The 12,506-nt window shown below is 49.0% G+C and overlaps 1 protein-coding gene and 1 long non-coding RNA gene across 7 annotated transcripts in view; one reads left to right on the top strand and one right to left on the bottom strand.

Moving 5' to 3' along the window:
- The window catches only part of LOC134928075 (uncharacterized), a 152,348-nt gene extending 140,816 nt beyond the window's left edge, over nucleotides 1–11,532 (top strand). Inside the window, exons 3-4 of the long non-coding RNA XR_010177822.1 lie at nucleotides 86–142; nucleotides 10,961–11,532. This is a non-coding gene — a long non-coding RNA (uncharacterized LOC134928075). The remainder of the gene's footprint in view (nucleotides 1–85; nucleotides 143–10,960) is intronic.
- The window catches only part of LOC134928073 (beta-Ala-His dipeptidase-like), a 100,900-nt gene continuing 98,125 nt past the window's right edge, over nucleotides 9,732–12,506 (bottom strand). For all 6 annotated transcript variants that reach the window (XM_063923356.1, XM_063923358.1, XM_063923353.1 and 3 more), the window contains 2 exons: nucleotides 11,703–11,850; nucleotides 9,732–10,260 (listed from right to left, as the gene is read on the bottom strand). In XM_063923356.1, the coding sequence (XP_063779426.1) occupies nucleotides 10,128–10,260; nucleotides 11,703–11,850 (281 nt within the window). In that variant the 3' untranslated portion in view covers nucleotides 9,732–10,127. The remainder of the gene's footprint in view (nucleotides 10,261–11,702; nucleotides 11,851–12,506) is intronic.

Raw genomic sequence — 12,506 nt, forward strand, 5'->3', positions numbered from 1 at the left:
ATCTATATTTTTTAGACACTAGAAGATTCCTTTACTACACAACTGTTCCCCTTAATTCTTTTTCTCTAAAATCTTTCATCAATAGGTCAGTGTGCTGCTCTCCCTATATGTGACCACAAGGTGGCTTCAGTGAGTCCTTCAGGTAATTCAGTGATACTAACACCTCATGTTTTCCCAGCCGGTCATGTTTTGAGTATTTCTGCCTGTAGAAGAATGTGGGATAATTACTGATGTACAGCATATAGAGACTTATTTAGAAATGTTTATGTATGTGTTGTGTAGGTAATGATCATAAATTAAACAACATAACATAATTTCTCTATCGTCCTAAGTGGATGCTGGGGTTCCTGAAAGGACCATGGGGAATAGCGGCTCCGCAGGAGACAGGGCACAAAAGTAAAGCTTTTACAGGTCAGGTGGTGTGTACTGGCTCCTCCCCCTATGACCCTCCTCCAGACTCCAGTTAGATTTTTGTGCCCGGCCGAGAAGGGTGCAATTCTAGGTGGCTCTCATAAAGAGCTGCTTAGAGAGTTTAGCTTAGGTTTTTTATTTTACAGTGATTCCTGCTGGCAACAGGATCACTGCAACGAGGGACAGAGGGGAGAAGAAGTGAACTCACCTGCGTGCAGGATGGATTGGCTTCTTGGCTACTGGACATGAAGCTCCAGAGGGACGATCACAGGTACAGCCTGGATGCAGTGGCGTCATGAGGGGGGTGCGGGGGGTGCGGCCCGCACCCAGGTGTCACCCTTCAATGGGGTGACACCAAAAAGAGTTGTACACCCACACTCTATTCACCGCCGCGGTGCCGCCTGATCTGTACTGCCGCAATCTATAGATGCCGGGTGCAGGACGTCACTCTCGTGACGTCACCACGCACGCCGGCACCGCAGGGCAGATCATTCTGTGAGGGAGAATGGGAGTCGAGTGCATGGTGCCCACGTGGGGTGCGCCCGGCTCCCGTCTTGCAGCTAGCGGGGTACCCGGCTCTCCTCCCTGCCTGCCACCGCCGGAGCACCGCCGGGCGCGCACAGGAGATGCGCCTGGATCTCATCCCTGCCGCTGAAGGAGCACCGCCGGGCGCGCACAGGAGATGCGCCTGGATCTCGTCCCTGCCACTGAAGGAGCACCGTCGGGCGCTTGGTTCCTGTACCTATCGCTGCTGGAGCTGGTAGGCTTTAAAATTAAATGACAATCTCCAGTATGTTCCTCTCCAACCCAGCGTCCTAATCCCCAGTCTGTCCCTCTCCCACTCTGCATCCTCTCCCACCCAGCATCCCAATCCCCAGTATGTCCTCCTTCCACCCTGCTTCCTCTCCCACCCAGTGTCCCAATCCCCAGTATGTCCCCCTCCCACTCTGTGTCCTCTCCTACCCAGCGTCCTAATTCCCGGTATGTCCCCCTCCCACTCTGCATCCTCTCCAATCCCAGCGTTCCAATCCCCAGTATGTCCCCCTCCCACTCTGCATCCTCTCCCACCCAGTGTCTCAATCCCCAGTATGTCCCCCTCCCACTCTGCGTCCTCTCCTACCCAGCGTCCCAATTCCCGGTATGTCCCCCTCCCACTCTGCATCCTCTCCAATCCCAGCGTTCCAATCCCCAGTATGTCCCCCTCCCACTCTGCATCCTCTCCCACCCAGTGTCTCAGTCCCCAGTATGTCCCCCTCCCACTCTGCGTCCTCTCCTACCCAGCGTCCCAATTCCCGGTATGTCCCACTCTGCATCCTCTCCAATCACAGCGTCCCAATCCCCAGTATGTCCCCCTCCCACTCTGCATCCTATCCCACCCAGCTTCCCAATCCCCAGTATGTCCCCCTCCCCACTCTGCGTCCTCTTCCACCCAGCGTCTCAATCCCCAGTATGTCCCCCTCCGACTCTGCATCCTCTCCCACCCAGCGTCCCAATCTCCAGTATGTCCCCCTCCCACTCTGCGTCCTCTCCCACCCAGCGTCCCAATTCCCGGTATGTCCCACTCTGCGTCCTCTCCCACCCAGCGTCTCAATCCCCAGTATGTCCTCCTCCCACTCTGCGTCCTCTCCCACCCAGTGTCCCAATCCCTAGTATGTCCCCCTCTCACTCTGCGTCCTCGCCCACCCTGCGTCCCAATCCCCAGTATGTCCCCCTCCCACTCTGCGTCCTCTCCCACCCAGTGTCCCAATCCTCAGTATGTCCCCCTCCCACCCTGCGTCCTCTCCCACCCAGCGTCCCAATCCCTAGTATGTCCCCCTCCCACCCTGCGTCCTCTCCCACCCAGCGTCCCTATCCCCAGTATGTCCACCTCCCACTCTGCGTCCTCTCCAACCCAGCGTACCAATCCCCAGTATGTCCTCCTCCAACTCTGCGTCCTCTCCCACCCAGCGTCCCAATCCCCAGCATGTCCTCCTCCCACCCAGTGTCCCAATCTTCAGTATGTCCTCCTCCCACTCTGCGTCCTCTCCCACCCAGCCTCCCAATCCCCAGCATGTCCCCCTCCCACCCAGCATCCCAATCTTCAGTATGTCCCCCTCCCACTCTGCGTCCTCTCCCACCCAGCATCCCAATCTCCAGTATGCCCTTCTCCCACTCTCCGTCCTCTCCCACCCAGTGTCCCAGTCCCCAGTATGTCCTCCTCCCACTCTGCGTCCTCTCCCACCCAGTGTCCCAATCCCCAGTATGTCCACCTCCCACTCTGCGTCCTCTCCAACCCAGCGTACCAATCCCCAGTATGTCCTCCTCCAACTCTGCGTCCTCTCCCACCCAGCGTCCCAATCCCCAGCATGTCCCCCTCCCACCCAGTGTCCCAATCTTCAGTATGTCCTCCTCCCACTCTGCGTCCTCTCCCACCCAGCCTCCCAATCCCCAGCATGTCCCCCTCCCACCCAGCATCCCAATCTTCAGTATGTCCCCCTCCCACTCTGCGTCCTCTCCCACCCAGCATCCCAATCTCCAGTATGCCCTTCTCCCACTCTCCGTCCTCTCCCACCCAGTGTCCCAGTCCCCAGTATGTCCTCCTCCCACTCTGCGTCCTCTCCCACCCAGCGTCCCAATCCCCGGTATGTCCCCCTCCCTCTCTGCATCCTCTCCCACCCAGCATCTCCCCCTTCCTCTGTCCCTCTATCCTCTATCCATTATGTCTTTCTCCCACCCTGCATCCCCCTCTCACCTAAAGCCCCCAACCTCCTCAGTCCCTTCCTCCATCATGTGTCCTCCCTCTCACCCAGTGCCTCTTAAGGACACCCACCTACTGATTGGCCACACTCCTTTTTCGGTATCTGCCACAGTACACTCTCGAGTGGACACTACCCCTTTCAATTTTCCATACCCCCACTTCAAAATTCCCTCTTCGATTACCGTATGTGTGTATATGTATGTGTGTGTGTGTGTGTGTATATATGTATATATATATATATATATATATATATATATGTATGTATATATATATATATATATGTATGTATATGTATGTATGTATATGTGTATATATATATATTTTATACACACACACTGATAAGAAACCGTGTGGTGTGCTACGGGAGAAGGTCCATGGGGGGTGACACCATGAGTTACCACACCGGGTGACACCAACCCTAGTGACGCCTCTGCCTGGATGGTCACCGGAGCCACGCCGCCGGCCCCCTCACAGATGCTGAAGCAAGAAGAGGTCCAGAATCGGCGGCTGAAGACTCCTGCAGTCTTCTTAAGGTAGCGCACAGCACTGCAGCTGTGCGCCATTTTCCTCTCAGCACACTTCACACGGCAGTCACTGAGGGTGCAGGGCGCTGGGGGGGGGGGGCGCCCTGGGAGGCAAATGAAAACCTTTAAAAAGGCTAAAAATACCTCACATATAGCCCCAGAGGCTATATGGAGATATTTACCCCTGCCTAAATGTACTAAATAGCGGGAGACGAGCCCGCCGAAAAAGGGGCGGGGCCTATCTCCTCAGCACACGGCGCCATTTTCTGTCACAGCTCCGCTGGTCAGGAAGGCTCCCAGGTCTCTCCCCTGCACTGCACTACAGAAACAGGGTATAACAGAGAGGGGGGGCAAAATAAATGGCAATATATTAATATAAAAGCAGCTATAAGGGAGCACTTAATCATAAGGCTATCCCTGTCATATATAGCGCTTTTTGGTGTGTGCTGGCAGACTCTCCCTCTGTCTCCCCAAAGGGCTAGTGGGTCCTGTCTTCGTATAGAGCATTCCCTGTGTGTCTGCTGTGTGTCGGTACGTGTGTGTCGACATGTATGAGGACGTTATTGGTGTGGAGGCGGAGCAATTGCCAAATATGAGGATGTCACCTCCTAGGGGGTCGACACCAGAATGGATGCCTTTATTTGTGGAATTACGGGATAGCGTCAACTCGCTTAAGCAGTCGTTTGCCGACATGAGGCGGCCGGACACTCAATTAGTGCCTGTCCAGGCGCCTCAAACACCGTCAGGGGCTGTAAAACGCCCCTTGCCTCAGTCGGTCAACACAGACCCAGACACAGGCACTGATTCCGGTGGTGAAGGTGACGAATCAACCGTATTTTCCAGTAGGGCCACACGTTATATGATTTTGGCAATAAAGGAGATGTTACATTTAGCTGATACTACAGGTACCACTAAACAGGGTATTATGTGGGGTGTGAAAAAACTACCAGTAGTTTTTACCGAATCAGAAGAATTAAATGACGTGTGTGATGAAGCGTGGGGTGCCCCGATAAAAAACTGCTAATTTCAAAGAAGTTATTGGCTTTATACCCTTTCCCGCCAGAGGTTAGGGAGCGCTGGGAAACACCTCCTAGGGTGGACAAAGCGCTAACACGCTTATCAAAACAAGTGGCGTTACCCTCTCCTGAGACGGCCGCACTTAAAGATCCATCAGATAGGAGGATGGAAAATATCCAAAAAGGTATATACACACATGCAGGTGTTATACTACGACCAGCTATTGCGACTGCCTGGATGTGCAGTGCTGGGGTAGTTTGGTCAGAGTCCCTGATCGAAAATATTGATACCCTGGACAGGGACAATATTTTACTGTCGTTAGAACAAATAAAGGATGCATTTCTTTATATGCGTGATGCACAGAGAGATATCTGCACACTGGCATCACGGGTAAGTGCTATGTCCATTTCGGCCAGAAGAGCTTTATGGACACGACAGTGGACAGGCGATGCGTAGAGGAGTTATTTGGGGTCGGTCTATCGGATTTGGTGGCCACGGCTACGGCCGGGAAATCCACCTTTCTACCTCAAGTCACTCCCCAACAGAAAAAGGCACCGACCTTTCAACCGCAGCCCTTTCGTTCCTTTAAAAATAAGAGAGCAAAGGGCTATTCATATCTGCCACGAGGCAGAGGACGAGGGAAGAGACAGCAACAGGCAGCTCCTTCCCAGGAACCGAAGCCCTCCCCGGCTTCTACAAAAGCCTCAGCATGACGCTGGGGCTTCGCAAGCGGACTCGGGGGCGGTAGGCGGTCGTCTCAAGAATTACAGCGCGCAGTGGGCTCACTCGCAGGTAAATCCCTGGATCCTGCAGATAATATCTCAGGGGTACAGGTTGAAATTAGAGACAGAGCCACCTCGCCGTTTCCTGAAGTCTGCTTTACCAACGTCCCCCTCAGAAAGGGAGACGGTTTTGGAAGCCATTCACAAGCTGTATTCTCAGCAGGTGATAGTCAAGGTACCTCTTCTACAACAAGGGAAGGGGTATTATTCCACTCTTTTTGTGGTACCGAAGCCGGATGGCTCGGTAAGGCCTATTCTAAATCTGAAGTCCTTGAACCTGTACATAAAGAAGTTCAAGTTCAAGATGGAGTCACTCAGAGCAGTGATAGCGAACCTGGAAGAAGGGGACTTTATGGTATCCTTGGACATCAAGGATGCGTATCTCCACGTTCCAATTACCCCTCACACCAGGGGTACCTCAGGTTCGTTGTACAAAACTGTCACTATCAGTTTCAGACGCTGCCGTTTGGTTTGTCCACGGCACCTCGGGTCTTTACAAAGGTAATGGCCGAGATAATATTTCTTCTTCGAAGAAAAGGCGTATTAATTATCCCATACTTGGACGATCTCCTAATAAGGGCAAGGTCCAGAGAACAGCTAGAGATGGGTTTAGCACTATCTCAAGAGGTGCTAAAGCAGCACGGATGGATTCTGAATATTCCAAAATCCCAATTAATGCCGACAACTCGTCTGCTGTTCCTGGGGATGATTCTGGACACAGTTCAGAAAAAGGTTTTTCTTCCCGAAGAAAAAGCCAAGGAGTTATCTGACCTGGTCAGGAACCTCCTAAAACCAGGAAAGGTGTCTGTACATCAATGCACAAGAGTCCTGGGAAAAAATGGTAGCTTCTTACGAAGCAATCCCTTTCGGCAGATTCCAGGCAAAGGGATCTGTTGGACAAATGGTCAGGGTCGCATCTTCAGATGCACCTGCGGATAACCCTGTCGCCGAGGACAAGGGTATCCCTTCTGTGGTGGTTGCAGGAGGCTCATCTATTGGAGGGCCGCAGATTCGGCATGCAGGATTGGATCCTGGTGACCACGGATGCCAGCCTGAGAGGCTGGGGAGCAGTCACACAGGGAAGAAATTTCCAGGGAGTGTGGTCGAGCCTGAAAAAGTCTCTTCACATAAGCATTCTGGAACTAAGAGCAATCTACAATGCTCTAAGCCAGGCGGAACCTCTGCTTCAAGGAAGACCGGTGTTGATCCAGTCGGACAACATCACGGCAGTCGCCCATGTAAACAGACAGGGCGGCACAAGAAGCAGGAGGGCAATGGCAGAAGCTGCCAGGATCCTTCGCTGGGCGGAGAATCACGTGATAGCACTGTCAGCAGTATTCATCCCGGGCGTGGACAACTGGGAAGCAGACTTCCTCAGCAGACACGACCTTCACCCGGGAGAGTGGGGACTTCATCCAGAAGTTTTCCACATGCTATTAAACCGTTGGGTAAAACCAATGGTGGACATGATGGCGTCTCGCCTCAACAAAACACTGGACAGGTATTGCGCCAGGTCAAGAGATCCGCAGGCAATAGCTGTGGACGCGCTGGTAACACCTTGGGTGTACCAGTCGGTATATGTGTTTCCTCCTCTGCCTCTCATACCAAAGGTATTGAGGATTATACGGCAAAGAGGAGTAAGACTAGTGGCTCCGGATTGGCCAAGAAGGACTTGGTACCCGGAACTTCAAGAGATGGTCACGGACGATCCGTGGCCTCTACTTCTGAGAAGGGACCTGCTTCAGCAGGGTCCTTGTCTTTTTCAAGACTTACCGCGGCTGCGTTTGACGGCATGGCGTTTGAATGCCAGATCATAAAAGGAAAAGGCATTCCAGAAGAAGTCATTCCTACCTTGATAAAGGCAAGGAAGGAAGTCACCGCGAAGCATTATCGCCGTATTTGGCGAAAATATGTTGCGTGGTGCGAGCAGCGGAGTGCTCCGATGGAGGAATTTCAACTGGGTCGTTTTCCTACATTTCCTGCAATCAGGATTGTCTATGGGTCTCAAATTGGGATCTATTAAGGTTCAAATTTCGGCCCTATCAATATTCTTCCAAAAAGAATTGGCCTCAGTCCCTGAGGTCCAGATTTTTATCTAAGGAGTACTGCATATACAGCCTCCTGTGGTGCCTAAGGTGGCACCGTGGGATCTAAATGTAGTTTTAGATTTCCTCAAATCCAATTGGTTTGAACCACTAAAGAATGTGGATTTGAAATATCTCACATGGAAAGTGACTATGTTACTGGCCCTGGCTTCGGCCGGGAGAGTATCTGAACTGGCGGCTTTGTTTTATAAAAGCCCTTATTTAATTTTCCATTCGACATAGGGCAGAGCTGCGGACGCGTCCGCATTTTCTCCCTAAGGTGGTATCAGCGTTTCACCTGAACCAGCCTATTGTAGTGCCTGCGGCTACAGACGACTTGAAGGACTCCAAGTTGTTGGACGTTGTCAGAGCCTTAAAAATATACATTTAAAGGACGGCTGGAGTCAGAAAATCTGACTCGCTGTTTATACTGTATGCACCCAACAAGTTGGGTGCACCTGCTTCTAAGCAGTCGATTGCTCGTTGGATTTGTAACAAAATTCAACTTGTACATTCTGTGGCAGGCCTGCCACAGCCTAAATCTGTTAAGGCCCATTCCGCAAGGAAGGTGGGCTCATCTTGGGCGGCTGCCCGAGGGGTCTCGGCATTACAACTCTGCCGAGCAGCTACGTGGTCAGGGGAGAACACGTTTGTAAATTTTTACAAATTTGATACCCTGGCAAAGGAGGACCTGGAGTTCTCTCATTCGGTGCTGCAGAGTCATCCGCACTCTCCCGCCCGTTTGGGAGCTTTGGTATAATCCCCATGGTCCTTTCAGGAACCCCAGCATCCACTTAGGACGATAGAGAAAATAAGAATTTACTTACCGATAATTCTATTTCTCGGAGTCCGTAGTGGATGCTGGGCGCCCATCCCAAGTGCGGATTATCTGCAATACTTGTACATAGTTATTGTTAACTAATTCGGGTTATTGTTTAGGAAGCCATCTTTCAGAGGCTCCTCTGTTATCATACTGTTAACTGGGTTTAGATCACAAGTTGTACGGTGTGATTGGTGTGGCTGGTATGAGTCTTACCCGGGATTCAAAATCCTCCCTTATTGTGTACGCTCGTCCGGGCACAGTACCTAACTGGAGTCTGGAGGAGGGTCATAGGGGGAGGAGCCAGTACACACCACCTGACCTGTAAAAGCTTTACTTTTGTGCCCTGTCTCCTGCGGAGCCGCTATTCCCCATGGTCCTTTCAGGAACCCCAGCATCCACTACGGACTCCGAGAAATAGAATTATCGGTAAGTAAATTCTTATTTTATGTGAAATTTCCATATATGGATTTCCCAAAGACAACCAACTTATACTTATTGACAAGGAGGTGAATTCTCCAAAAGGTTTAGTTATGTTGATGTTGGCAGTGCTTCCCAGGAGTCAGGTGCATGAAACACTATTCAGAAAGGATAGAGACAGGACTGCTTGGTGGGGGCACTCATAAAAGACTGTAATATAATTTAAAGTTAAAACTTGACTACATTTAGGGCCTTATTCAGACTTGGCCGCATCAGCGGTCCGCAGTGCAGCTTGCCTGTATAGGCAAACTACGCACATGCAGCGGCTGCATTGCGCCTGCGCGACCTTCCAGGATGCGCCCGCAATGTGGTTGACAGCGGCGGGTGCTCGTGGGGCAGCGATGCAGCGTTGGGGGGCATTCCGGGAGCGTTTTCGTGGCAGCTGCGTGATAGGTAGAATCAGCCTCTGCTGTGTATTGCTGAAGTGTGCTCCTTGCCAATACATGGCATAGGCTGATTCTACTCTACTGGGGTCAGTGGCATAACTGGTCCAGGTGGAACTAATGGATGTGTCATTGGAAGTGGAGCTGGATACCTTGAGTGTACTATCATAGGACCGCAGAAGGCCCCCATCTAGGCCTGGTCGTACAGTTTGCAAACGGTTATATTGTCAGTAGGGTCATTCTTTCTGTGCCACCATACTTCCCCCTTTTTTAATTACTAACATCATTTAAAATTAAATAAAAGCTGACCATTTCCCCTGCTAATGTCTAGCTCTGAGTCTTTGCACCCTTAGCATTGTAACATGGTTTGTCCAAGTTCAAAGTTACTGTACTCTTTTTGTTTTTCTTTGTTCCCAAGTCAGAAATAGACCCACACTGTGTAATATGTTTTCACAGAATGCATATAAATGTCAGTGAATGATAACAAAAAAAAAAACATTAAAAGTTTTAATGTATTAAAATAAAAATGTTACATTCAGAAACTTGCAAAAGTGGTCTTACAATACACATATAGATGTATGAACGCCCAGTGTCTATGTCTCAGGGGTCAGGAGGCTGGGAGGTAACTTCCATAGCTACTTTCCTATTGCTTACCACTGGTGCCTGCAGCAATGACCAGGTGAATTATGTTTTGAGAGAAGCAGAGGGGGAAAGTGTAAAGTCAAAAGCATGAGGCATATCTCTGAGATGTGACTACACTCCCACTGTGCCGTGGCATGCTGTCAACGCAGTGTAGCCATGACCTTGTCCCAATTCTCATAGCTACAAAGTTGAGAGGTATGGGTAATGAAAGCAGCACTAATTCCCCATTCTGGTCACTGTATTACTACTACCCTTGGCTCTCAATATGTTGGGTGATTTTTACTTTCTTGGAATTTGATTTTGCCAACAGATCTTCATGTAATTTTGCCAACTCCAAGAAAAAAGATGCAAAGACTTTGGTCCCTTGGATGTAGTTGGATCTAAAAGACAATAAGATAATCAAAACATTACATTTTAATTCATGCCTTCCCAATCTTCTGAGAGGAAAAATTCTGTTTTCCTTTCCCATTTCATTATTCTAAACCATTTGGTGGCAATTTCAACAATTTTCTATGAATGCATATGGTTTAGCATATGAAGCTCCTCTCCACAGTGCAGTAGGCTCTGGAGTTGTGCTGGAGTCTACTGTGCATGCGCAGGTCTCCGGAAACATACTGCGTATGCGTTATGGCCATTATGTCAGTGATTTTTGCTGTAGCGCCCTTCGCGGGACTCTGGAAAGGCAGATATGAAAACAACATGGGTGCAATGGGTGTGTGTTGTGTTCCCCCCTGGACCCAGTGGTTCGTGTGCACTGCACACATTGCACCCATGATAGAAACGCCAATGGTTGTCATTGTGTAAGTTCAGTAAAGTAAGTGCATGGAGATACAAGGCAACCATGAACCTTACAGATGCTACTGATTTTGTCTCATCCACTTAAATGTAAAATGTGCCTTTGAGAGGTGTACAGTATCTTTGTGGATGCCATAGGTCTAGAACACATTTCCATGTTGACAGTCATGGCTCTAAGACAGATTAATGTATATGCTAGTTGACAAGTTGCATACGTATGTAATTCAAACTACAGCAGAACTAGAAATGTATGGATGCATTTTGTTTTGCTACTCTTCTCTGCAGGAAAGAGGGTCCCTTGCACACCCCGGAGATGTTAGGGGACGTGACCACCCAGCAACACAGGTCCTTGAGCTAACTAACTTTATGTCCTGTTCAGATTTCTTCACTTAACACAAATGACCAAATAGAAATACCATTATACAAGGATCCCATAGCAAATATGGGGTTCTATGTACTACTGTAAGCCTTGGAGAGATAAAGTGGACGGAGATAAAGTACCAACCTAACTGTAATGTTACAGGCTGTTTTTGAAAAATGACAGAGGCTGATTGGAAGGTTGTTTATCTCCATCCACTTTATCTCTCTCCAAGGCTTAGTACATACTGTAGACCCCATTGTCTGTCCTACAGCACCCGCTCTGCTCTCCTGAACCTGCATGAATGGTGTAGGTAATGGAAGACCTTCCAGTTGTGCCGTGGTCATGGGCATGCCCTCACCATCGTGCCCTGTATATGCTGCACCACCTGTAACATTGGTAGTACTACCACTGCCAATACATATAGCCGGTTTACTCTGTCACTGCTGAACTTTCAATAAAATAAATCTCAATTCAGAATGGTTGTATTTTACCTTTAAATGATGTGGTAAAGGTGTGGTATGTCACGTGGTGATACAGGAGGGGGAGTGAAGATATCATCATACCATCAATTAATGAATTACAAGGGAATGGATATTCTTTGCAAGGATTATTTCCAGTAAACACAGACCTTTGTTGTTTATATGGGAAGTAAAATATTGTTCTCACCTGCTTATTTTCTCATTTTGTGAGTGCTCACCATCATCCGACCCACCAATCGGAAGCATCATTATCCTCTTTTTAGTTAGATCCTGAAATGTTCGGGCTAGTGGTATAGTCGAGCCTTCCCTAACCATGTCTGGTGTAACACCAAACACTGCAAAGAAAAAGGAAAGCATTAGCGATAAAGGGGTATATTTACTAATGTTACATTTGATATTTGATTTTAAGGTCGATCTAAATCTACTGAAATTGAATAAAATCAACATCCTTTTTCACTGTCCAAATCGTTCATTTACCAACATTCGATTTTGATGGGCGTCCTTTTTTTTACTAGTGGTTTCTTGTTCGGTTTTGGATGTCCATTTCAAAATCGAACATAAAATTAGCTATACAATTGAATATAAAATTAAAAAAAATAAATAAATAAATATTCAATAAACACAACCTCGTGTATTCCAACTGGACAAAACATATCGCATGCAAGAAGCTGCTGTGGTTCCTCTAATTCTGGTTTGCCTACATCTCTGATTGTGGGATGCCTGCGCATGCATAGGACCATTTGTGCATGTGCAGAACGGGTCCAGCGTCGTCGCACATGGTGCCACCTAAGCTGCTGCCTGTCACTATTTGGTGGTGGGAAATGTACGCTGCATCCATCTTTGAATGGGGATCCAATCTCTAGGTCGATAAGACTTAGGTTGACACTGTCTAGGTCGACCACTATTGGTCGACAGTAAGGAGGCCGACATAGTTTCTAGGTCGACATGACTAAAGGTCGACATGAGTTTTCACATTTTTTTCAATTTTTCG

Source organism: Pseudophryne corroboree, chromosome 5 (genome assembly GCF_028390025.1).
Source record: "Pseudophryne corroboree isolate aPseCor3 chromosome 5, aPseCor3.hap2, whole genome shotgun sequence".
Classification (NCBI taxonomy): Eukaryota; Metazoa; Chordata; class Amphibia; order Anura; family Myobatrachidae; genus Pseudophryne; species Pseudophryne corroboree.